Below are 26,951 nucleotides of genomic sequence, written 5' to 3' on the forward strand. Positions count from 1 at the left end.
CCCGCTTATTGAGTGAACTCAGGCCTCCTTGGACATCTCTTTTCCATCTGTGAAGTGGGGACGATAGTGGTGGAGGGAGGTTAGCAGATGGTCCCTAAGGCCCCTGCAGGCTGGAACCTTTGGGGACTCTACCCTGGGTCAGGAAGGATAGTCAGGGACTCCAGCTGTGCTGAGAGACCCCCCAGCCAGGGTCAGCGTGAGCCAGGACAGGCGTTTGGCCGATGTGACAGGATACCCGAGAAGGCGGAATCAGACCAGAATCGGACCTGGGGCTTTGTGGAGGCACAAATAATTAATGAGGAGGGAAGGACCCAGCTGGGGGAGGGAAGGAGGCAGGGAGGGAAGGGCCAGGCACCTCCTTGGCCTCATACTCAGACTTGCCAGAGGGTGGCGCTGTAGGACAAGGAGCTGAGGAAATCTGCGCGAGCCACCGCAGCGTGGCCCGGGAGTGCACAGAGGCCGGGGAGACTCCAGGAGAGGATGGAGGTGTGTTCCCAGGGCATCTGTCGCAGCCCCCTCGAGTCCCACAGCACGCGGTCTGCCTGCTTCTGAGGCAAGAAGTAATTGGATAGACAAAAGAGATTTCCCGGAGCTTTTTCTGGCCAAGTCCGTATTCTCCCCCTTGGCCCAATCCTTGGAAAAGCGGGCCTGGAGGGACCACTGAGCAGTGGGGCATCTTGCTCATTGCCATAGCAGAATCACTCACTCTTCTGTGGATAGAGCCTAACTTCAGGTCCTTCAGGAAATTCTGTGTCCTGATGTGTAACCCACCCCCCCCCCCGCCCTTTCCACTGGGGATTTCAGAACAAAAGAGTGGGTTCAATTCCAAATATCTTGACCTCCTTGACGCATCTGGACACAAAGGCTTTGAGCATCCTGCCCTCTGCCCTTGATCCCTCACAGAGTTCCGGTTGTCCCTTTGCAGTGTGATTTATTAATGAGAAGAAAATAATAATTCGCATTCATCTATTGCTTAAAAGTGCCAGATCCTGTGCTAATCACATTATACACATTCTTGAATGTAATCATTATCTAATTTCACTTGATGAAAACTCCTGTGGTGTGTCAGGGTCCTGTCTCACAGATGAGGCAAAGAGTGGTTAGGACACTTTCTCGGGGTCACACAGAAATTACTTAGTGGAGCTGGGTTTCATGCCCTTGCATGGCTGCCTGCTCAGTGGCCAGGCCCCTCAGGCTTGGCCCTGCTCCCTCACCGGGGTCACTCCCCCCGGGGGTCAGAAGGCTGCAGGGTGGCTTTAGCAAAGACCAGTAGGGATGCTTGTCTGGCTCGTGGGGTGGGAGGGGAATTCTAGGCCCTTAGGATGCGGTGGGGTCTGTCAAGGCCCCCCACTGAACCAGATTCCTGAGGGAGTTGGTAGTGTGTGTGGCATTCTTATGGAATTAGCTTCTAAGGAGCTGCAGCGAGTGTGTGTGTTGGGAGTGGGGAGGCTGCTTAAGAAACGCACTCAGATCTGTAGTCACCAGACTCGGTGTGTCTCCCGGCCTAGGCTGATGGATGGTCCCCGCCAGGCTCTCAGGAGCCACAGCAGATGTTCAGGCAGCGGGTCATTCCACAGGCCCTTAGGTCTGGGCCCTGGGCCCTTAGACCCCTGGTCCCATGCCACTTCCCTTCTAGAAGAGGAGACAGGCAATAAACAAGGGCTCATTGCTTTGCCGAGAATAAAACAGGCTGGTGTGGGTTTACCTGAGGGTTACTCCAGGGAAGGCCCTTTGAGTGGGGGACTTGTTCATATCTTTTTCTTTTTCGGCCACACCGCACGGCTTGCGAGGTCTCAGTTCCCCGACCAGGGATTGAACCCAGGCCATGGCAGTGAAAGCCTGGAATCCAAACCACTAGGCCACCAGGGAACTCCCTGAGTGGGGGACTTGGCTTTTGAGCTAAGATCTAAATGACAAGAAGGGGTGGGCTGGTGACAAGCTGTGGAGAAGGGATTGTGGGTAGAAGCAGGAAGGTGGTTCGGGAACCTACTGCAGTTCTCCGGAGAGATGATGGCGGCTCGGAGAGACGGGATGAATCAGGGTGTTTTGGGAAGTAACATCGATGGGCTTGTTGATGGATTGGATGAGAGCGTGAAGGAAACAGAGTCGTGAAGCTTTTCGTCTTCAGCATCTGGGTGATCTCAAGTATGAGATGGGAAAAATGGAGGGAGAAGCGAGTCTGGCGGAAAAAAATCCAGAGTTCTGTCTTGGCTGTGTTGGTTTGAGATGAATGCCGGATGCTTGAGTGGAGACATCCGGGGAGCAGCTGGATACATGAGTGTGGCATTCGCGGGAGAGATCCGGGGTGAAGGTCAGCGATGGACTTTGCACAGGTGCTGTCGAGAGGTCTTGGAGGTCATCTCCCTTAAAGAGTCTGAGGTTTGTTCTCACCCTGCTCATAGGTTTACTCGCTTTCAAATAAAGGCACAGGAGCAGGATGACAAATAGCACTTTTAATTTAAAATAGATCAGTATCCAATTTGCGGGGAGAAGCCAGCGGACCTGCAGAAAGATTGAGGTGCAAAGTGCCCCAGCCTGGGTGCTTTCAGCCCCGGAAGTCTCTCTCTTTCGGGAGGGGGAGGGGTGACCTTCCAAGGTCAGTGCCGGTGGAGGAGCCCATCTGGGCCCAGCACTGAGGAGGTGAGGGTCGCTCTGAGTAAGGAACGTGGGCTCTTCCTGCCCTCACAGGTCCCAGAGAGATGGTACTGCCATGGATAGATATCAGGAATCCCAAAAGGAGCAATTAAAACTCATGTTTGGAATATAAAATGAGGGCTTTCAAAGCATGGTACAGTCAGACTTTCTGCAGCAAATACATGGGTTGTTCTTAACACTTGAGGGCAGAGCCTCAGAATCGCCCCTTAGTCTGGAGTCTAAAATCTGCCTTGGATTTTGGGTTTCTCTTACCAGGTGAGGGCTTGAGAAGAGAGGGTGGGGGGCCTGCAGGAGGAGGGCGGTCCCTAAGTGGAGGGTCACTGGGGCTAAGGGAAGCGAGTGTAGCTAACTCTAAAAAGGGGGCTCTCACCAAAAACGATCAAACTAAGACCTGAATCTGAGGTCCTGGCCAAGGCAGAACCTGCAGAACGATGGGGGACTGTCTTATGTTAGTTGGGCAAGAAAGGTGAGTCCTTCAGAGAATTTTCTACTGTGTCGAGAAGGCTTTAGGGGTGGGTGTAGTTGCCCATCCGCAGGGTTCCCTGGCGCACAGCACACTCTTCCCGGTGGGCTTTGAAGGCTCTCTGGCGATGGGCCTCGGTGGGGAAGGTATCGAGATGGGGGCCCACCTGTGGACAGAGGGAGAGCGGGTCAGTGGGCATGAGTGCTCGGGGGCTCGGCCTGGGGGCTCCCCTTCCTTCCCTGGCCCGCCCCCTACTTCCATCTTAGAGTAATAATAAAAATCGCTGTCAGAGGGAAAGAAGTGAAGGGAAAGTGCTGTCCTGGTGCTGCGGGGTAAAGTGAGGGGTGACATGGGACAGGGGTGCGAGAGCAGGGCTGGCCGGTGCCCTTGTTTTTCCTTTTGTCCAGCTCGTTGCCAGGACGACGTGTACATGATAAATATCACCTGCCAAGGATCGGGGTCACTGTGCAGCGGGACCTCACAGCCAGCATTATCCTTCACATGCTGATTCTCCACCATGAAAACCCCAAACAAGCCGCCCTCTCCAAGGGGGGCTTCCTGGCACGGTTGGCGCTCCGTCACCGTCACCGTAGGACCATCTGAGGCCACCCCGCACTCCAGGGGCCAACACTCAGTTGCGCCAGAACCAGAGCCAGATCCAAGGAGTGGGGGGGCCCCTGTCGTTAAAATTTTATGCAATCAGTATTTTGGCCTGCGCTTGCCTCTCAAGAAATGGTGGTGAGTGGAAACCTCTCCTGCCTCCTGGGTCTGTTACACCACCTCCAAATGCCAGAGTATTCCCGTAAAATGGCATTTCTCTTTTAGGATAACTAAGGGAGGCACGGGGTAGAAAGGGTTCGGGCTTGCTTGTTTATTTATGCATCCGTTCATTCATTCATTCATTCATTCACTCACTCGTTCAGGCCACACATATTAACTGAGCACAGCTCTGTGCCAGGCACTGGGGTACCACAATGAATGAGAGGGACTCACTCTTCCCGGGGTGGGGGGGCGGGGAGCAGACGTGGGCGATAATTACGCAGCTGTTTCATGAGAATCGGTGCAGTGATGGGGGCGTCAGTGAGCACAGGTAGGTGGGTTTAAGCCTCCCCGGAGTCTGGGGTCTCTCTGGGGGACACGGGGAGGCTCGTAGGATGAGCAGGGCTTTCCCAGGCTAAGGGGGCCACACGCGTGCTGGCCTTGGGGCGCCCCGCAGCTCAAGTCCACAAGGCGACATGGTGGCCCGGATGAGGGTCGGCAGGAGCAGCCGAAGGCTCTGCCGTGACTTCAGGATAAGGCAGGACCCACGGCCAGGATGGCCACAGGCTCTGGCGAAGGGCCAGGCCGGGGGTGCCCTCACCACCACGGGGGACGGGGTTAGCCGAGACCACAGAGCTGCAGGCAGCCTTCCCGTGACGAAAGGTGAGAGAAAAGAAAAACTGGGAGAGGATAAGGTATTAAAAGGAAGTAGAGGGAAGGCCAGCAGGAACTTGTAGGGAACGTCTCTGTGCTCGGCGTCCCACACTCTGTCCCCCATGCGGGGAGCACAGGGGCCTGGGGGGATGTCATGACCCTTAGCCAGAGCTCATGGCCCAAAGCGGTTTCCTGACAGCAGAAAACGCAGGTGCAGAGCTGACGTGGCCTCCTGGTTCCCTGGGTCCTGCATCTGCTGCCTCCCTCCGGACCCCGTCAGACACCCCCAGTCCAAGGTCTGGGCCACGGCTTAGGGTCAGTGAGACCCAAACCTCAGGTCCAGGGGGCCATACTTGCCATCAGGGGAGAGCAGGCACGTCAGGTCACGGGAGGGCACAACAGAATCCGGCTTGACCATGTTCATTTTACAGGTGAGGAAACTGAGGCCCGGAGCAGAGTTTGGTCCAGGGTTGGCCCCAGAGGGAAATCCGTGGCAGAGAAAATCTGCTTTAGCACCCACCGCCCACTCACTAACCCCTGGGCACTAAGTTCTAGATTCCTTCTAGAATAGTCTGCCTTGGCTGCCACTCATGCTGTGTCAAGGGAGTTGGGGGGACTCCCTGCACCTCACTCATGGGGTGAAAAGGGGGTTGGGGGCTGCAAATGCTTATTAGAAACCCATAAAAAAATCAAATGGTGATAAGTAGATTGGGTTAGTCATTCCGGGACATAAAACTGCATCCTTCACTCTCTGAGGGGTGTGGAGACTCTGGAGACCCTCAGAAAGCCATGACCCTCTCCTCTGGGAAAATAAGTACCCACAGGTCCTAACGTACAAACAGTGCAGGAGATGCATGGACCCTTTGCAAGTGTGGTGGCATTTCTGGGAGCCATCCCAGCTCCGGCCTCAGGTTTCTGGTTTCTGGGATATACGTCAGGATCGTCCGGGGCTCTTGTCACCCGGGCAGGGCCTGAGCCCAATCCCAAAGCTCTGAGTGCACCCGGGCAGGCCCTTCCTACAGTCACCGAAGCCCCACCCAGACCCAGGCTCAATGCCTGGTGTCAGCCCATTTCAATCACACCACGATCGTGTTCTCAGCTCAATCTCCAGTTTCAGAAAAATTGCCAAGTGGCCTCACAGAAGTTATTGAGAAGAGAGAAGTTCCAATACACTGTGCAGGAGGAAAGTAGCCATAAACAAAAGGCCTTTCCAAGGTATATCTTGTATCCCCTCCAGCAAGGGATGGGAATTTTTACACAGTGACATGATTTTCCTGACACCCGTGCTTCTCAGAAGGCAGCTAGAGATGCTCAGTAAGGCCTCCTGGGTACCCTGGCTGATCTGGATGCCCAGCCGCCTGGGCCTCTTAGACCTCCATGGTCATCTGTAGCATTCAGAGTGGCAATAGTTCTGTCCCTACGGCCCGGTCACCAGTCGTTCTTAACAGGGAAACACAGCTCTGCAAGTCCACCTCTCTGCAACTCTACACGTCCCTCTGTGGCTCTTGTAAAGGGTTGAATGGTGACCTACCCCCAAAAGATACATCCACATTCTAACCCCGGAACCTGTGAATGTGACCTTATTTGTAAAAAGGGTCTCTGTAGATGTAATTAAGGATCTTGTGACGAGAATACCCCGAATATTCAGGTGGGCTCTAAATCCAATGACAAGCATCCTTGTAAGAGACAGAAGACACAGACAGAGGAGAAGTCCACGTGAAGACAGAGCCGTAGATTGGAGTGACGCAGCCAGAGCTTGGGAACGCCAGGAGCCACCAGTAGCTGGAAAAGGCAAGAAAGCCTTCTCCCCTAGAACCTTCAGTGGCAGTGTGACCCTGCTGACACCTTGATTTTGGAGTCCTAGCCTCCAGAACTGTTGGAGAATAAATTTCTATTCTTTAAACCACTACGTGTTTGGTAGTTTGTTATGGCAGCCTCGGGAAACAAATGCAGCCCTCAAGCCATTCCCTGAGTAGTTCAGCATGCAGGAGTGCTGGGTGGTGTTGATGTTGGGTGGTATTAATGGTGGGTGGTGCTGATTTGGTGCTGATGGTGGGTGGTGTTGATTTGGTGCTGATGGTGGGTGATGCTGATGGTGGGTGGTGCTGATGGTGGGTGGTGCTGATGGTGGGTGGTGGATGGTATTGATTTGGTGCTGATGGTGGGCTATGCTGATGGTGGGTGGTGCTGATGGTGGGTTATGCTGATGGTGGGTGGTGGGTGGTGTTGATTTGGTGCTGATGGTGGGTGGTGCTGATGGTGGGTGGTGGATGGTATTGATTTGGTGCTGATGGTGGGTTATGCTGATGGTGGGTGGTGCTGATGGTGGGTTATGCTGATGGTGGGTGGTGGGTGGTGTTGATTTGGTGCTGATGGTGGGTGATGCTGACGGTGGGTGATGCTGATGGTGGGTGGTGGATGGTATTGATTTGGTGCTGATGGTGGGTGGTGCTGATGGTGGGTGGTGGATGGTATTGATTTGGTGCTGATGGTGGGTTATGCTGATGGTGGGTTATGCTGATGGTGGGTGGTGGGTGGTGTTGATTTGGTGCTGATGGTGGGTGATGCTGACGGTGGGTGATACTGACGGTGGGTGATGCTGATGGTGGGTGGTGCTGATGGCAGCAGGCTCAGAACTCACTCTCATCTCCTGAGTAGGTAGAGGATCCAGGCCGTAGGGCCTGCTCAGCTTAGAGGTAATCAGGTTAAAACCAGCACACAAATAAAAGGGAACCCTAGGAAATACTTTCTTTTTTGCAATCTCCTTTTACTTAGAAACTTTGTCAAGGAAGAAATATTCATTCATCCATCCATCTAAAAAATTATTTATTAAGCACCTATGTGCCAGGGAAGGCGAAGTGCCACACCCTTTGTACTTTGGCATTCCCAGTTCCATTTTCCCCTGGTTTTCCAAAGGGGTGTTTTGGGCATAGGAGGTTCACCCCAGGGGCTGACCACACACATCCTGACACCTACTATGTTCTCAGCAGCACTGGCTGACGTGGGGGAGGCCGGCGTGTCGTATGTGGTCCCCGATGTCGCTGGAGTCCCATTCCTGCCGGACTCTTGGAGTTAAGTCATCCCTGGGGTGGATCCAGGGGAGCTTAGGTGAGTGTCCAGGCCCAGAGCCCTAAGAGGTGGGGTCCGCATCTGCCCTGTTCCCTGAGGACGCCCAGTGCCTGACATGGGGCCTGGCATTCAGGGAGTGTTGAAACAAAGTTGGAAGAGTGAACAGATGAGTGAATGAATGAACGAGAGAGTGAAGGAAGGAAGAGGGCAGAATTCACCTGGTCTCAGGTGGTCAAGGAAGGCTTCTCAGGCCAGGTGGGCCTGGAAGGATTGGGACGAGGGAGGTGGAAGGGAGGTACGGCAGGGGAAATGGAGACAGCAGAAGGAGAAGAGGGGTCGTGTGTGAGTCTGGAGGTGAAAACCGAAAGAGATGCTTAATTGCTGGGGCTGGTCGACTCTCCCGAGAGCTAACTCAAGCAAAAGCTTACCCCCTGCCCTCATGAGATTGTTCTTTAGAAAGAGAAGGGAAAGGGGGCCTATTCTGTACCCATGAAATCCCCAGAGCCCCAAGCAGAACATGGGAGTCCACGGAGAGGGGCGTTCCAGCTTTCAGAGTGCCAAGAAGCAGGTGCCCCTCTGCAGCATTTGTCCCGGAGACTGGTGACTGGGACCCTCAGGCTGTTACAGAAACAGACCTGCCGTTTGTCAGGTGCAGTGCACTTATTTCACACAAGCCTCAGGGTATCCAGACGTTGTCTCCATTTTACAGATGGGGAAACAGGGGTCCCAAAAGGTTAAGTCACTTGCCCCAGGTCTCAGAGACCCAGAGCCGTGGGATTCCTGGCCCCAGATCTTTATCAATAATCTCCACTCTCTTAATAAATGCTCAGGAAATGAGACAAGTGAAAGGCCCTGCTGGGAACGGTGTGGCTCCCATCCTGCGCGCATACACGCACGCTCTCTCCTCCTAAAATAGCAGCTCAGCCAGAGATGCGGGTCCCAATTACAAGTCAGGCCTCAAGCGCTTGTGGTCACGACCCTGTGGAGCCCCGGAGTCAAAGGATGAAGAGGTGTGGAGCAAGAATTCCTTCTGAGATGCTTCTAAATTAAGCCATCTGCAGCCTGTCTCCGCCTGGAGCTAAGAAACTGTAACGGCTTTGGCAGGAGGCAGCTCTGCTGAATGGAGCCGGGCCACTCTTAGGTCAGTGCAGGCAAATAAGAGGCGAGCGCCACTGGCCCACCAGCAGCCCTGGGAGCAGGACGGGCGGGTTGGCGAAGGTGCTGGTCCTATTTGAAGGGGGAGCATCTCAATACATCGCCCAGATAAGTGCAGACCGGGTGCCCGCACTGCACAGTACACCCTGGGGATACGCTGGTGAATAAGGCAGACCCACGTGGACCCTGCAAGATGGCCTGGGAGGTGGCCGCTAAACACACTAGATGTGTAATTGTCTAGTGGCAATTTAATAGGACTGTGGACTGGGGAATTCTAACTCCATCTGGGGGGCAGGAAGTTCTTTCCAGAGAGGATGAGAGAGCTATCCAGTGTTAGAGGAAGGCAAAAATGTCCTAGATGGGAGGGAACAGCCCAAACCCTGAGCAAATTTGGGCAAATGGGAGGGAGTGAAAGCCAATCAGTGTGACTGAGGGACAGAGATGAGGAAAGGGAGGAGGTGGGCAACTGGCAGATCTTCAAAAAGATTTGCATTCAACACTGGTCCTAGGATCGTAATCCCCTCCCTGGATAACACCCTTTGCCTCTCTGCAACCAGACTGGAATAAAAGATTCCCAGAAACCTGGGGTTGGAAGAGACCTCGGAGATCATTGAATCCAACTCTCCCATGATACAGATGGAAAACCCGAGACCCAAAAGTGGGAAGCGATTCTCCCAGGGTCTCCGTGGTCCTGGGCAGAGCTGACACTAGCAGACACTTCCATCGCCTTTTCCTGAGGTCCACGCCCTGCCCACTGTGGGCCCCACTCCGCCCCTGGGGATCTAGATTCCTGGATCCCATTTCCCAATTCATTTGAAAGCATCTGTGCTTTTCTGATCTACTTAAAACGAGCCAACTTTTCGTCTGATTGATACCCTTAATTGTGCCTTTGACATTTCATTAATTTTGCTCTTGACTTCATCGTTTCCTTCTTTGAAGTTTCTCTGTTGTTCTTTTTCTAGCATCTAGAGTTGTCTGCTTAGCTATAATTACCTTTTAATCTTTCTTTTTTTTCTAGTATTAACGTTTATACAACATAGCATTGGCAACTGTGTTTCCCTCTACATGTTCTTTTATCTCATCTCACAAGTTTTGAGTTACCTTTATTTTTGTTCGGTTCTCTTTTCATCTAATCTCTATCACATTTCTGTTTGGATTTCTTCTTTGGTCCTGAGGTTATTTATAAATATGGTTTTAAATTTCCAGGCAATTTTGTTAGTTACGTTTGTGACCGATTTCTAATTTTATTTCTTTGGTGCCAAAGTGATCTGCGTGAATCAGGCCTTTTGGTATTTGTTGAGTTTTTATGCTCGTTTGAAAAGTCTGATCCACTTTCGACAGAAAATCGCTACGTGGAATAAACTGGTGCCGTTATAGAGAAGGTGTCCATGTGATCTGGGTTAGGGGATAAGGTGTGACCGTTGCCCTTTCATCTATGTGCTCATTATTTCACTTATTGAATACTTATTGAGTACCCACTGTGTGCCAGACTCTACATTAGGTACCATGATTCAGGGAGAATTTAGAAAGCCTCTACTGTCATAGAGCCAGGAAACTAGTAATAAAAATATGATCACACAACTAATTACTCGCTTATAGTTGTGCTAACTATTTTTTTTTTTTTGGCTGCGTGGGATCTTAGTTCCCCGACCAGGGATTGAACCCGCACCCCCTGCAGTGGAAGCACTAAGTCATAACCACTAGACAGCCAGGGAAGTCCAGTTGTGCTAACTATTAAAAGAAGTACCAGATTCTGTAAGAGCTTATAATACAGAGAATTGAAAAACTCAGACTTTGGGGCCAGAGGAGACTTCCCGAGGAAATAACATACAAGCAGAGACTTGAAGGATAAGGTGGGGATGAGGTGAGGGTGAAAGTGGTGCTGCAGTCCCACGGCGACAAAAAAAAAAAAAAAAAAAAAACAGACAGAAGGGATGAACAGGGCAGGTCACGGAGGGGAAATCTGAAGGCCAGCAGACACGGGGAAAGGGGCTCAACCTAAAGTATGTCATCAGGGAACAAAGCAAGAAATACCATTTCTCGCCCATCAGATTGGTAATAATGGTCACAAGTCCGACAGTAGAAATGGGAACTTTCATACACTGCTAGAGACGGTGCTCATCTGTACGACCACTTGGAGAGGGATTTGGCTTCAGCTAGAAAGGCTGGAGCCTATGACCCCACGAGTCCATGTTTAGGTACATACCCTGGAGAGACCTTCAAAAAGGTCCACCAAGTGATGTGTACAAGAATCCTCATTACAACATGATACAAAATCCTGGAAACAACCACCTGCCCATCAGTGGGGACTGGATATACCGAAGGTGGTGAATTCACGCAGTGGAATAATCGGCATCAGTTAAAATGACCGCTCCAGAGAGGGCCTGTCCGACGAAAATGAAATAAAATGAAAAATTCAGTCGCTCTGTCCCGCAAACCGCATTCCAGGGGCTCCATAAGCCCGTGTGCCCACGTGGGCTACTGCATTGAGCAGGGCAGCTGCAGAGCACGTCCATCATCTCAGAAAGTTCTGGTGAACAGGGCTGCTCCAGGTCCAGCTGAACCAAAAACACAACGTTGCATGGAAAAAAGTTTCATTTACAGATGGAACGTAAGTATGATGCCATTTACATGAAAAACGTAAAACCTACGAAAAGATCCCCCTGTGTTGTTCAAGCCTGTGCATGAGTCTAGTTAAACGGAAAGTAATGGGAGGAAAGAACGTGCCCGGAAGTCATGCCTGGCATTGCCTCTGGGAGGGAGGGGGTGAGAACGGGGAAGCAGAGGGTGCTTCGGTTTTATCTGTAAGGCAGTATTGCCTTTTTGTCTTTTTAAGATGAAAACACAAGAGGTGATTTTCAAACTGCGTTTTGGAGAAGTGACACAGGGCCAGAGGTCTCTCCCTCCACACACCTGCAATTTAGAAACAGTTCCTCTGTTTTACGAGAGCTGTTTGTTGGAGATTTGTGTTTGATTCCATCTGAATCCAGAGTTTTGCTGCCAAAAGGAGTGTCACCACCAGTGGTGTGTGACTTTGGCTTGTGCCCTCCAGCGGGAGGAACCCACCCACCAGTCAGGTTCACAAACTGAGCAGCTTTCCCACGATCCTCCCGACACATCCTCCTAAAAGGGGCAGCCGGGCCAGCTGCTATCCAGGCCCCTCTCATGAGCCTCACAGCGGTCCCCCAACTGGACACCAAGTCCTCCAGGGCCAAGTCTGGGGGCCGAGAAGGCAAAAAGGTAGGATCTGAGGAAAAAATAGCCAGATTAAAAAAAAAAAAAATCTCCCAAAGAGCTAAAAAAAAAAAAATGACAGCTATAGAGATTTTAGTTTAGTTTTTTTTTAAGCGACAACTGCTCAGGTGACTGGGAGAGATTTTGCTTTAAAAGATTGAGGGGCTGTCTCCTCTAATGAGAGGTACTTGAAAATTATGAATCAGTCCCAGGTCAGTAATTTCTGCCAAGCTCGGGCAGCTGGAGGTCAGAGGCCCCGTAGAACACAAATCCATGCAGGATGTCGGCGGGCACGGTGGGTCCTAGGCTCTGATGTAGCAGGTCTGTAGTGTAAGTAATTAACGAGGGTGGCAGTCTCTCCTGAGACATCTGGTCCCCTAAATTGTTATTCTGCCACCGGCTCTAATTTCTCTGTGGTCCAAAAATAGATGGAGCAAGGACACAGGGCCTGACCCGCCCTGCTGACACATGCTGTGTTTTCAAAGAACATCCAAACCTGGGCTTAGAAAAACAAACATCCTGCCGGCCCACAAGGTCTAACGTGGGACCTCAGGGGACCGTGTCAGGTGAAGGGCTGGGGGTACCACCCTCACTTGACAAGAGAGGAAACTGATTCTCAGGATGGTTAAGACACTGGCTCAAGGAGACCCAGCTACCAAGTGGCAAAGCCAGACCTGGAACCAGGTTTCTCCTCCACTGACTGTGGAGTTCTTGAGGCTTACTGCGGCAGAAGAAAAGAGAGTCATGCATGTCTTTGAACATAAGAATCGTTTTGCTATTTCCAGAAGCCAAACAATATCTCTAGATCATTCCCAAGGATTAGCTAAGGCTAGTCAGCAGCAGTTGAGATCAAAATTGAACAATGAATCTGCTTGCCAGGTGCTGGTAGATAAATAATAGGGTAATACCAAGGCGGGGTGTTTGAATTTTCAAAAAAACTCCAGGTTGGTGCCCACCCCTGCTTCTTCAGTGTCTAAGTTTAATAGGCTGCAGGTTAAGCGAGAGTCATAATAGCTCATTGGGGAGGCTGGGGACACACGAGACCCTCCCTCACCATCTGAGGCTATTTCTCGGTGCCCAATTATCACCCTGTTCAAGGCTCCAAAGACAGAATCTGGGCGATGAGTACTTGTCTGACTCAGGTGGGCTATTTTTTTTTCAAGTTTTTTTTTTTAAACAGCTCTGCTGAGATGAAATTCACCCTTTTAAAGTGTATAAATCTTTGCTGTACATCCGAAACTAACAGAACATTGTAAATCAAGTATACTCCAATATAAAATAAAAATTAAGTTAAAATTTAAAAAAAAGAAAAAGAAAAAATTTTTCTTCCAAAAAAAAAGTGCATAAATCAATGATTTTTAGTACATTCATAGAGTTGTGTAACCACCCGCATAATCTAAGTTTAGAATATTTTCATAATCCCCCAAAGAAACCTTGTGCCCTTTGGAATCACTCCCCATTTCCCTCCTCCTGGCCCCTGGCAACAATTATTCTACTTTTTATCTCTATGGATTTGCCTATTCTGGACATTTCCTAATGATGAAATCATACGGTGCATGGTCTTTGGTGACTGGCTTCTTTCACTCAACATAACACATCCTCAAGGTCCATCCACGCTGTAGCATGTTTCACTCTTTAATTCCTTTTTATTGCTGAGTGATATCCTATTGTACGATCTACCGCATTTTGTTTATCCATTCGTCAGTTGATGGACATTTGGGTTATTTCCCCTTTTTGATTATTATGAATAATGATGCTAGGGACATTCATGTACAGGTTTTTGCACGGATGTGTGTTTTCATTTCTCTTGAGTATACACCTAAGAGCAGAATTTCTTGTCACATGGTCACACGGAAACCCTGAGTTTAGCCTTTTGGGGAACTGTCACAGTGTTTTCCAAAGTGGCTGCACAATTTTTAAATTCTCACCAGCAATGTATTAGTGTTCTGATTTCTGTGTCCTTGCAAACACTTGTTATTGTCTTTTTTTATTACAGCCATCCTAGTTCTTGGGTACGAAGCAGTGTCTCACTAAGGTTTTGATTTGCATCCCCCTAATGACTGATGACTTTGGGCATCTTCCATGTGTGTATTGGTGATTTGTGTATATCTTCTTTGGAGAAATATCTATTCATGTCCTTTGACCATTTAAAAATTTGGGTTATCTTTTCATTACTGAGTTGTAAGAGTAATATTTATATTCATAGATGCAAGTCCCTTATGGGATATTTGATTTGCAAATATTTTCTCCTCTTCTGGGGGTTGTCTTTTCACTTTCTTGATAGCATCACTTGAAGCACCGAAGGTTTTCATTTTTTTTTTTTTAATTAATTAATTTATTTATGGCTGTGTTGGGTCTTCGTTTCTGTGCGAGGGCTTTCTCTAGTTGTGGCAAGTGGGGGCCACTCTTCATCGCGGTGCACGGGCCTCTCACTATCGCGGCCTCTCTTGTTGCGGAGCACAGGCTTCAGACGCGCAGGCTCAGTAGTTGTGGCGCACGGGCTTAGTTGCTCCGCGGCACGTGGGATCTTCCCAGACCAGGGCTCGAACCCGTGTCCCCTGCATTGGGCAGGCAGATTCTCAACCACTGCGCCACCAGGGAAGCCCAGGTTTTCATTTTGATGAAGTCCAATGTATCTATTTTCCTTTGGTGGGCTATATTTTATTTCCTTTTATATAAAAATCATCTTGATGTAGCATAAAAAGGCAAGGACTTTTAGGATCCTTAGCAGTTGATTTAAATGGCCCCTCTAAGGCAGGGATGGCAAGTAGGCTGCACTTCCCGTGATGGCGGCTGACGCCCATGTTCTGTCATAAAATATTCTCAGGCTGAATCTAGGCCCATGAAAAAGTGTGCGGTGATTGATTAGCAAGATCTGCCATGGGCGTGGAAGGGAGAGGGTGCCATGTATTTGCTCTAAGAGGATCAAAACCGAGTCTCCCACGGTAACAAGGAGGAACAAAGACTCAGAACCCCTGGGAGAAGACATCCATGGGTTCACCTGCCCTTAACAGTCTCTCTCCCTCTTCAGGCAACCTCGGGGCACCCTCACCTGGGAAGACCAGCGGGTAGGTTAGAGTGAGGGGAGAACACAGGGAATGAAAGAGGGGAGATGGGGCAGCCAGCGTGGACTGCCTGGAGTCTTGTTATTTATAGAGCGGCCCCCATTTGGCGTGGGTGCAGGAGCCAAGTAAAGACTAACACATGCTCCCATAGTCATCCCACAGGGGACAATAATACGTGCCACTTAAAAAAATCGGTTCTGCTTTTTTAAAAACATTAAATCCTCATTTAGGATGCAGAGCAGAGAGAAAAACCTTGCCGGTGATGGCTTTCAACGGGGCCTATAAGAAAAGAGTGAGTTCCCCGTGATGAAGTCTTGAGTGTAGCCCTAAAACTGTCCTCAGGACCGCGTCTACCGCAGCCCATCCTTTTGCCCAGCACGTCCGTCCCTGGCTGGGCTGTCGCCCCCAGGTTCTGGGAGTCCACCAGCCTCGAGGTGCCTCCACCAAAGCTCCATCTGGGAGGCCCCGAAGCCATCGAACCATCCGTCCTCCCGGCTTTGCATCCTGCCTTCTCTTTGAAACACCTCAGCCCGAGAAGGATGTCAAGCCAGTAGCTGGTGTGCGGGACCCAAATGCAACTTGGGGAGAGAAAGACCCCTTCCCGCTTCCCCGTCCCCATTTCGGAGCCCCGTCCAACACACACACACACACGCGCGCGCGCGCGCGCGCCCACACACACACGCACACGCACCCCAGGATGCAAATGATAACCGCACAGCCATCACTTGTGAAGCTTGACAGAAAATAATGAGAAACACTAAATCTTTTATAAGGTCAACACTCGCCTTAGCCGAGCAGCTGTCAAACAAGAAAAGAATTTAGCGCCGGAGCCACGAAACTTCCATCGGCTCATTAAGCCCAACAGGGCCCGGGCCTGGCGTGGCGGAGGAGACGCGGGGCCTTCCGTTTTGTGTCAGTAATTTGCAGTGGAGAAGGAAGAAGAAACAGCCAGCGCCAAAGGGGCCTGGGGGGCGGCTGGGGAATCGTTAGTGCGCCAGGAGCGGCCTCAGCTCCTAATTGGAAGCATTGGGCATTATCAACGGAGGATTTGCCTCAGTTCCCTGACAGCTCGTGGGCCCAAAATGATCGCCCACTTGTCAGTGTAAAAGACCATTAAAAACAAACCATTTTGATTTAATTGGAGGCGGTGCACCATGGGGCCAGGTGAGGACGCTGGGCAGGCCCGCTCACCCAGCCTGCCGCCCCTTCTCCCTCGGTGATGGGCCCGGGGGGTGGGCTGGGGGGAGTGTGTGTTTTTCCAGACTTTTCGGCTTTCAAAAACCGTCTGAGGAAGGAGTGAATGGGAGACAGGAAGAGGCTTCACAGCGGCAGCGAGGGCTGTTTTCAATGGGGTTGTCAGCAAGCACCGTGACAAGCGGAGCTGCCAGGAAGGCGGGGGAGGTCTCCCCTTTCCTTTTCAGAGCCCAGAAGATGGGCACCGGCTGGCACTATTCTTCCGGGAGGTGGCCCAGAGGCTTTCGGCTGGAGGGGCTCAGCCTGCGAGGGGGCAGTGCGCGATTCCAGCGGGATGCTTGGCCCGCTCACCCCGCTTAGAAATATCAGGATATGGATGGTCACGATGGGCTCTAAGCCTCTATGGACAGCAGGACTTCTTTTACTTTAATGGACTTCTGTTATTTTAAACTCAAGGAAGCGCTAAGGAGGGGGTTAGGGAAGGAGATGTGTTGATGGAGCACCTTTGTGAATGGGGTGGGCCCCAGAGGCTTGGGTACCCGCCCCGTGGAGGCCGCGGTAACGATGATGCCGGCTTGAGAATTCCTCATCGTCTCAGAAAGAGGAGGCCGCTGGCTGTAAACATGAACCCAAACTCCCGAGCCGGGCGGGGCCTCCGACCCCGAGCGCACGGAGTATCTATCTGCCTGTAGCTTTTGAGTCAGAGGGTAGACTCCCCGACGCCGCGGACTATATGTTCTCCACGTTGACACGCAGTATCGTGCTAGCTGTGGGTACTTGATAAATATTCATTGGCGCCTGCCAGATCTCAGAGAGGGCTATATATTTGTATATTAATCTCACCCCCGTCCCACAAGCGGCGATCTCATTTGCTGCCTACCGCTTCCCCGTCAAGACAATGCCTGCGGGAGCACGCGGTGCCGGAGAGTATCTTCGGCAGAGCAAGGGGGAGACGCACCAGCCGATCTCTTCATAAACTTCGACTGTTCATTGTGATGAAGGATCAAGCTGGGAGGAGACACCAGATCCCTGGCGAGCATCAAATTCCAGAGCTTCCAATTTTGCTGCTGCATTTAGACAATGGGGATTCCTTAATTACTTTCTCTGGAAATTTACCTGACAATGCTTTCCCAGGTAGCACAAGGTGGTTGTCCAGGCACACGGTTCCTCCTCGGCTGACAGAGTCTTTGATTTTGTGCTCGGTTGCAAATTAAGTCCTTTGCTGAGCCGTCCGTGCAGTGCCCGTCAGTGCCTCATCGCTTATTCATTTTGGCTGTTGAACAACTCCTGTGTTGCTTCCAGGGAAGCCGGGGACGTACTCGGCTGTGCCGTGCCCATGGCCCATTGGGGCGGGGTACACTGTGGTGGGGCTTGGTGTTGTCTTTCCCCTTTTCTCTTATTAGAATAATGAGCGGGAAGATATTTTTTCCAGTATCTCTTAAGAAGGAGGAGACTCTTTCTGTGGTTGACGAGGCTGAGCCTGTCAAGTCACAGATAGGAATATTAGAGTTAGGTGTCCTCAACTAGACAGCAAAGATGCTGATGCCATATTCCAGACACCGTTCCAGGGAAATGCCAACAGACAGGGGACCTTACTCGACTGTTAGGGGGCGCCCTGTGGACATTCAACAAAGCCCGGGTGGATGGATGGATGGATGGTTTAGGAACCTGGGATAAGGCAACAGAGCCCTTAGAAACGCCTCTGAGATTCAAGCATCCTTAAGGATCCTCTCCAGCTCCTTTGCTCAGCTAAACCTCTAAGTATCAATAGAAGAGGGGTTTTATTTTCTGCAATATTTGTACCCACAATTTTGTTCAAAAATACGTAGAAAGGCAGTCCAAGTTGACAAATCGTCTGTGACGGTGGACAAAGGTAGAGAATGCATACTGGGTGGCAGAGGTCACAGCATCTGGGCAATCCACTGTCCCTGCAACACAGGGTCCCACCTATCGACATCCAGAACGCTGCCCCAAGGAACCATCCAGAACCTGGACATCGATGACAAAACAGTGTCTGACCTCAGGTATTTGCAGGGCTGTCACTTAGAAGGGGAAGCATGTGGTTCCATGGGGCTCCAGAGGGAGAAACACAACCTTGAGGCGGCAGGTAGAAGGAGATAGAGGAGGCAGACTTGGACTGAACTTGAGAAAGAAGCTGCTGTGAACTGAATCGTGTCCCTCTAAAATGCATATGTGAAGCGCTACCCCCCAGTGTGGTGGTATTTGGAGGTGGGGCCTTTTAGAGTAGTTAGGCTTGGATGAGGTCATGAGGGTGGGACCCCCACGATGGGATTAGCGCCGTTTTAGGAAGAGACACCAGAGAGCTTGCTTTCTCTCTCTCTGCCGGGGGAGGTCACAGCGAGAAGGTGGCCATCTGTAAGCCAGGAAGAGAGCCTCATCAGATCCTGACCATGCTGGCACCTTGATTTCCAACTTCCAGCCTCCAGAAATAAATATCCGTTGTTTAAGCCACCCAGCCTATGGTATTCTGTGAGAGTAGTCTGAGCAGATTGAGACAGACGTTCATAATCCTTAGGGCTGTTTAACAGACGACAGCTTGCCTCCAATAGGACGTTTCTTTCTGAAGCCCCAACCTGCCTTATGGCAAATGTATGAAAGGGCACAGCCTGCCTTGGGGAATGCGTGCTTTAAACATATCTGTGTAAGAGGAATTGACATTGACCCAGGGAGCTGAGGAGCTGCTTGTTGAAAACGCAGGCTTGGCGGCTACCCCAGGCCCACTGGATCAGGGTCCTGGGTGGAGCCCTGGAATCTGCATTTTAAGCCTCTCCTCAGAGGACCCCAGGCACAGCCAAGTCTGAGAACCATTCATCTAGAGAAGCAGATGGCAAAGCCCCGTCCAACCCAGAGATGTTACTGCTCTGTGACCTTCCCCTGGCCAGGCCAGTGCCAAGTGCTTTACATGCACGGTTCACTTGATGCTATCATGATCCCCACTTTACAGATGCAGATGCAGAGGCAGGCCCGAGGCAGGATGGGACCTGGAGCATCTGTGTGGTTTCCGAGCCCACAGGCTAGGCCCTCCTGCTGGGCTCCGTCTCTGCCTCAGGCCTTTTGATACAGCAAGCCTGACTCCCGCCCCCCCACCTCCATCAATGGCCTCTTTCCTCTTTAGCTTTGGGGCCAAGCTGCCATTTAAAAGATGCTACGGGGTTTTGTCGCGGTCTAAAGGCTATCAGGGCAGTGGGAAGTTTCGTTTATTGTGAGGGCTTAAATCAGCCAGAGCAGGGCTGGCCACGACCCTCTGGACACCTATAAACACCCGAGTTCCTGACCGCCCTTCACTTTCCTTCCCAGGTCCTGCATTTAGCCCCCACTGGCCCCTGACCTCAGTTGCAGGTCCTTGGTATTTATCGACCCTTCCAGGGCCTGAGGCCTGGAGGCAGCCAGCCAGAGGGCTCAGACACCACCCGCCACTTGTTAACGGTGACCCTTGGGGCACGTGACTTGAAGCCTCCAAGCTCTGGTTTCTGTGAGCATGGACACCAAACGAGACCATCCATCGAGGCACCCAGCCCGGCCTCTAAGAGGCGCTTGGGATGTGTGAGCTGTCGGGTGTGGTTTTTGTGCTGTCATCTGGGGGAGCCATCTTCTTGGACACCCTTCCCTCTGCACCTCCAACCAGCGGACTTTGGTCCAACTACCCACATTGTTTGCACTGCTAAGGCATCATTTCCCAGGATCTCTTTGAGGAGAGGAAGGGAAGAAGCCAAGAAAACATCCCCGTCATCTTCCTTCCTCCCCGACGTGTTATGTTCTCTGATGCCCATGAACTTTGCATCTCTGAGGGAAACCAGGGAGGCTGTGTGTCGCACGCGGCTTGTAGATATGAGGATACCGGCCTCTGGATTCATCTCGCCTGCACTTTTGACAAACCTCAGTTTGAATGAACCTTGACTTTATCCAAGTAGATCATCGAATGTTGTTTATCTGCGGGACCCTCCTGCTGGCCACGTGCCAGGCGGCTTGGACCCCATCACTCCCGCAGCCTTGGTGCCTGGTGACAGAGGCTGACAAGTGGGGACATGTGGAAACGAGGGAGACATGGAGGAAGTTATTCCAGAGGTGGCAGACGTTAACCCGAACTCCTTCTTAAGCCCGGGAGATTCTCTTTAGATCATGGGGGATTTATTCTCTTGGGGATGAGCTGGAAGAAGCAGTTGGGGACCTGGAAAGTCCTATCAACTCCCAAAACTCAACATGAGATTCTAGCTATCTCCAGAGATTAGAAATAGATGCCTGATGTCAAAACAAGCCGTCTTAGTCTATTTTCCGGTTGATTGTCAACACGAAATTGGAAATATTTTCACACCCAGTGGGGGGTGAAGTGCTTCCTGGATTAAACTGAAAATTCCCAGGGGTGCCCGACAGATTAAGGGGACAGCCAGGCTGGGGGTCCCCAGGTTGCAGGGCTGTTCCGTTACAAGTGCCGGCTCCCACATCCCGCATGATGCCTGCCACCTCCCTCCATGACCCAGGTTCCCTCAGACTTCAAGATTTCTCCAGCTGCACCAGAAATTTTGCCGCTATCTCCTCTCCCCCCGACCCCCGGCCCCGGCCCCTTTTCCTCTTGTTCCCATCCCCCAGAGCTTCAGCTCACCGGGATTTGAGCAGCAATGTCACCTCGTGAGCAGGTGCCTAAAAATTCTGTCTCTCCGAGGTGCCGGATTATGTGAAACCAATTAAGCCCCTGCTTTTATTCCTTCGGTGAGTCAGCCCTTCTGCATACTGATCTGATTTATAACGGGAGGGGGAAATCTGTATTTAGGGAAGACATTTCAAGAGCATTAGAGCCTCTGAATCATTCTTCCTATTGCCCCGTTCTGCGTGTGACATATTCCATCCGTGCTCTCAGTGCCCTACGCGGCAACCTGGGATGATTCTTATTCTGCGGCAACAGACCGACAGGATTCTTAAAATACATCACTGGTGCAGGGACCTCAGGGAGGGGCAGTCCATCTGGAATCTGCCCTTCCTGGGTCTGGAAGGAGTGACTTTGGGGCTTGAGACACCCATGCAGAGAACGGTCCATTTTTATTTGAACCGTGCGGGCCCTTTGGAGAGGTGGCGGCAGCAGGGTGACGGGCTGAGAGCCTGCCCTGGGGCTTTAACAGAGAGCTAACTTTCCAGCCAGCTATGATTTGTAAGAGAGCTTAAAGGTGGGCAAGAAAATCCTTTTCTTAGATTCAGCAGCTTTCACTAATCAGCTGCATCTCTGGGCGTCACTGCTTGGCTGACTGCTGATTTTTTTTCCCCTACCGTCTCCTGTTCTATTAGTGAGTCAGGGGCCCAGGAGACCCGAGGCAGGGTTAGTCTTCCACAAAGAGAGAAGTCTGATCCCAGCGTTCAGAGCCCAAGAGCTTGTAAATCAAACTGTTAGCTTAATAGCTTGGGCCATTATTCTAAAGCAGTGGGGCTGAACCCAGAAGCCAAATGAAAATATAGTCAATTTGTTCATACTTTAGTGACTGAATGACTATGTAATGTCGGTGGGTATCGGGGCTGTAGAGGAAGGATGAGGGCTTGCGGGGAGAGGCGGAGTGTTCGGGTTGAAGCGGAGACCCCGAGATGCTTGGGCAAACCCCCCTCTAAAATGGATCTTGGATCTCCAATTATAACACGGACCTGGCCAGTGAGATCCAGACTCCGCAAGTCAGCCGCTTTCACGACTGGGACTGAGCGCCAGCCTCTGACCTTCATGCCTGATGGAAACTGAACAGGAGAAAGCAGGCTTGGCCGGCAGCACGGGGAGTGCTCGGTGAGCCGTAGGGAGGAGCAGGCCTGAAAGGGGCTTGAGCACAGGGACAGGCACCCTGGGGAAGGATGTAGAGCCCCCATCCTTTAAAAACATTGAAAAAATAAATAAACCTTACTGCTTTCGTAAAAGTTACAGGTACTCATTATAAAAATGGAAACAATGCAGAAAAGAGCATCAGAGAAAGTAAAATAGCCTCCAGCTCACCCCAGGGATCCCAGCTGCTGCTACTCGGGGCCCCTCCTTCCGGACGTCTGTCCTGGAGCATAGACCCCCGCGTGGTGTGTGGGTGCCTCCATCCAGACAGGGTCACGCAGCACACGTTCTTCCCCCCAGTAATATGTGGGGAAATTATTATTAAAGTGGGAAAAGATGATTAAAGTGTCAATAAGTACAGGCTGAAGTCAATATTCTCAGTGGCTGTATAATATTTCATGATGTCGTATATTATCTCTGCGATATCTGTGTAATATCTCCCAACACGTATCTAAGCCATTACTTGCCTGCGACGTCCAGCCTTTCACCACTATCAGTGCTGCTGTAAATATTTGGGGGCACCCGCCCCTCTGTCTTTGGGCCGTTATCACTGGCAGTCTTTTTGTAAAGGGGGATAAACCGTCTGTTTTTCTTGATTTCAGACCAGGAGACCATAGACTATATGGTTCCGATTGGGTCACTTTTGAGAGCAGAGGGGGTGCTGTTACTTAATCTGCCTCCCAACCAGACCCAAGGAGGGCTGTCCTGGGTGAGCTGGGATGCCTGGTCCCCCCCCCCCCAACCCCGCCCGGGGACACAAAAGGCAGAACAGGGTGGGCCAACCCGAGTCAGCATTGTGCTGATGGGGTTATCGTTGTGGGAGGTCATCCCCACCCCCAAACTCGGGGCTGCCAGCTCAGGTGGACATCTCCCCAGCATTTCGGGCGTGAGAACTGGACGCCTGGGGCTGGCGCTTCTCCAGACTTCCCCGTCTAGCGGTCCACCTGCTCAGTTATCTGTCCGCCCGTCCGTCTGTGCACCTCACTCCTTGCCTGTCGCCAGCAGCCCTACAGTAAGTAGTATATGATCAGTGCTGAGAACAGGGTCTGACGCAAAGGTGCTCCGAGATAAGATTTGTGAATGAATGAATGAGTGAGTGAATGAATGAGTGATCACCAGGACCACCATCATGGCAGCTGTCATTTATTGGTGGCTTGATAAGGGTCCGGCGCTCTGCTAAACACTGTACACGTGTTCTCATCAAACAGCCCTGCCAGGGGAGCCTCACTGGTCCACTTGACCGAAGAGGAAATGGGGCCTTGGACAGGTCAAGCCACGTGACAGGTCAGGAATGGCCAGGCCACCACGTGGCCCAGGTCTGGCTGACCCTGGAGTCACGTGCACACAGACATACAGCGCCGCCCCCTCCTCCCTCCCGGCTGGCCCCCAGCATGCCTTGCAGAGGGGGGGCACAGAGAAAGCCCGGCCCACCAGGCACAGAGGGTGCGGCCCCAAGCCCAGGGTCCCCCCACTCAGGAACGAGGCAATGAGTTCATGTCCTGTCCCCGAAATGAGAACGTGTCCCAGTTCACTCTGGGTCGGGGGTCTGCGGCCTCCACGAGACCCCGTGCCTCACACCACGTGGCTCCTTGGTCATGGAACCTTGGGTTGGAAGAGACCCTCAAGAACGAGTGCTCCCCCCTCATTTTCAGGTGGGGAAACTGAGCCCCAGGGAGGTCCAGCCGCTGGCCCAGGCCTGGGGGCTGGCTGGCGGCCTGTTATGAACATCCTGGCAGAAAGGCCACTCGCCAGCTGTCGGCTAACCCTCCCTCTGGGCACTGGCCCTCGCGTGGCAATTGCTGGTCGCACAGACTGGGAGATAGCGCGGGACCCCGTGTGGCCGGATGGGGAACCCCACCGAGGGATGTTTCTGCTCCTTTCCTTGGTCCCTCTGGGCCCAGATCCGGAGGTGCCCCGTGCGGTGCCGGGTGGGGATGGATGGAAAGCCAGCTCGCTGAGCGCTCACCCAGCCCGGGAGCACCCGCGCCCTGCCTGCTGCTTTTCCGTGTGAAAGGTGTTTAATTATTTCTGACAGAGTTCAGCGTAGACATCTGTTCGCGAGCTGGGAGAGTCCATTTAGGTTATCCATCACCGTGACAGATTCCACTTTTTTGGAAGCGCTTTTTCCTTTCATAATGGGGCCGGGTGGGGAAGGGGGGCCGGGCGGATCGGCACAGACACGAGACGCAAAGACCCTCCCGGGGCCTCAACAGCAGTAATCCCCCTGCGGGAGGAGCAGCTCTGGCCACGCCCCTTCCGAGTCCAGACCCCTCCGGTGGCTGCTGCAGCTTGTGGGCGCTGGGACCTTTAGGTTGGGAAGGGGGTTTCGTCGGGTCTGTGAAAGGCTTTTAAATTCGTCTGTCGTCCTGGGCTGCACTGGTGATTCATTCGTTCATGCGCTCCTTCATTCATCCATCCCACAGACATTTACTGGCCACCTGCTGGGTGCCAGGCCCTGGGCTGGGCTCCGGGGACACAGTGGAGACACAACAGACATGTCCTTGTGGGCTCGCACTTTACGGGGGAAGATGGACATTGAACAACGAATGGCCTGGTTAAGTAATGAATTGCAATGTGGCGACGTGCCTCAAAGGGGTAAAGGAGCCCTTTGCTGGGGCCCAGGAGGTGAGGGATGGTGTCCTCAGGAGGACAGAGAAGAGGCCCCGGATCAGGCCAGCACTCCCTTCTCACAGGGCCAGTTCCTTCCCCTCTCTGAGCCTCAGTCTCCGAGTCACTAGAATGAGGATATTATATCTAGGAGATAATGCATGTCCAGCACTTGGCACACAGTAAGAGCTCAATAAATACTGTTCCTGGGTGGTATTTCCCAACGGGGAGGGCACCGAGGGTCGCGGCGGTGGCGGCAGCGCCCTGGGGCTCTAAGCGCCTCTGCTGGGCTGTACTGCGTGGCACCCAGGGACCAGCCCTGCTCTGAGATTCCTGCAGCTGAACTTCCAGAAGCCCGTGAACATCCCCAGGAAAGATGAAAAATCACCCGATAAATCCCGGGGCTTGCATTTTTATTCTGTTTCTCGTTATTTCTATGACACAATGGATAGTGCCTTTGAGCTCGGGCCCTGCAGTCAGAGGAACCTGGGTTCCAGGCCAAGCCACTTGCTGGGCAAGGAAAATGAAAACCACCTCCGCCTGTCCTCAGTACAACTCGGATAAGGATGTGTGTGTGAAATAACGACTTAGCACAAACAGAGGGGTGGCATCACAGGTGGGCCACCGTGTTCCTAACGGTAATTTGTAACAACAGTCTAAAGACTGGAAGAGACCTGAGCTCAGCTGAGTCAAATCCCCTCTTTTAGAAATAGAAACTCATTTACATCTGGATTTCCAATCTACTCCGGGCCAGGCTGCGGGGTTACCTGCGGGTGAGACAAGGGCTCCTGACACAGCAGAATCCGTGTTACCTGGGGTGGGGGTGGTGGAGGTGGGAGGGGGGCCTTTCCTTGCTCCGATGGGCTGGGGGGAGACCACCTGAGCCCTCCTGGGTCCATTGGGTTGGGAGCTAATTGTAGATTCTAAATCGGAGACAAGGGGGCTGAGAGGGGCTGGGGGTCAGTGCTGTAGAGCGGACTGCTGGCAGGGCATCTCGTGCCCGGGGAGCCATGGGTCCCATCCCTTCCTGGGCAGGGTTCCCAGGATGCCTGCATCCCCCATGGACGTCAAACATCAGGAAAATCAGAGAGAAAAGAGCAGAAGAGGAAAGTCAACAGAAGGACGGGCCAGGCAGGAGGCTGTAGGCGAAACTCCCGAGTGTGAGAGGCAGAGAAAGGGGAGGAGGGGTGTGGATAAAAAGGCAGGAAATTGGGGGAGGCGGAGGAACCAAAGGCGAGGGGCGCCGCCCAGGCCGGGGCGGAGGAGTGATAACGGGGCAGCAGCTCGGTGGCTCCCGGCTCTTCCCGCTCGGTGCCCAGTTCCGCCCGCGTGCGCAGGGACAGCACGGGCTGATGAGTGGCGGGGCAGTTGGCCACTGACACATGCTGATGGAGGCCACTTGGGCAGGACATGAGAGCAACATCAAGGGGGGCTAGCGGGCTTCTCTGGCAGCCTGCTCGATTGCATTAGGTTCAGGAAGGCATGGGCCCCTTCACTGTCTAAACTGCAGTTTAACTCTACACAGAGGCCGGGCCTGGGCTGGCTGGGAATGCGGCTTCGTGCGGCTGTCTTCCCGGGACCAGGCGTGGCCCTGGTGGTCCCTAGAAAGGCTCCCTGTGCCCGAGCTGGGCATGCACAGCCCCCACCATCCCGTGGCACTGTCCCCAAGTCTCCCGGTTCCCCTCCTCTGACAATGGCCCCGGCTCTTCCTCCTTCTTCTTCTGCTAAAAGCTGCTGAAGAAGAAGCCCCGTCACCGTGTGACAGGCCTACGTGGCCGAATGGACACTGGGTCAGTCCTGAGGCCGGAGCATGGTGGGTGCGAGATCTTTCTGGGTGCATGACAGCCCACAGGAGACATCTGCTCCATCTCCCCAGGGATGCCCCCCTACGGGAGGTTTAGTGCTGATGGCATCGGGCTGTCTTGCACCCCCAGGTCCCCGGTGTAGGATGTGATGCAATGACCCCATCAGTAGAGGGGGTTTTGGTCCAGACAGCGTCCGCTCCAGTGGACAGACACCCAGACTCCGAGGTCAGATGGCCCAGCTTCGGCCCGAGGCTGCCCTCACCAGTGTTCTCCATGCTTCCTGTCTGTGAAATGGGGGTGATTGCAGCAGCTCCCCACTTCCATGTGCGGGAAGAGTCAATGAAGTGGAGCTCAGTGCCTGGCACTTAGGAAGGGCTCCAAAATGTTAGTCATTGCTGTTGCTATTATTATTATTATTATTGTTACGCCAGTCGATGGGTAGAAGCCCACAGAACTCTACGGTCTAGAGGACAGGTAAA

At 52.4% G+C, this 26,951-nt stretch overlaps 1 protein-coding gene across 1 annotated transcript in view; it reads right to left on the bottom strand.

Moving 5' to 3' along the window:
* Positions 1-3,161: 3,161 nt before the first annotated feature.
* CFAP77 (cilia and flagella associated protein 77) overlaps positions 3,162-26,951 on the bottom strand; it is a 133,691-nt gene continuing 109,901 nt past the window's right edge. Inside the window, exon 6 of the mRNA XM_068553728.1 lies at positions 3,162-3,284. Coding sequence (XP_068409829.1) covers positions 3,162-3,284 — 123 coding nt within the window. The remainder of the gene's footprint in view (positions 3,285-26,951) is intronic.

Source organism: Eschrichtius robustus, chromosome 10 (genome assembly GCF_028021215.1).
Source record: "Eschrichtius robustus isolate mEscRob2 chromosome 10, mEscRob2.pri, whole genome shotgun sequence".
Classification (NCBI taxonomy): Eukaryota; Metazoa; Chordata; class Mammalia; order Artiodactyla; family Eschrichtiidae; genus Eschrichtius; species Eschrichtius robustus.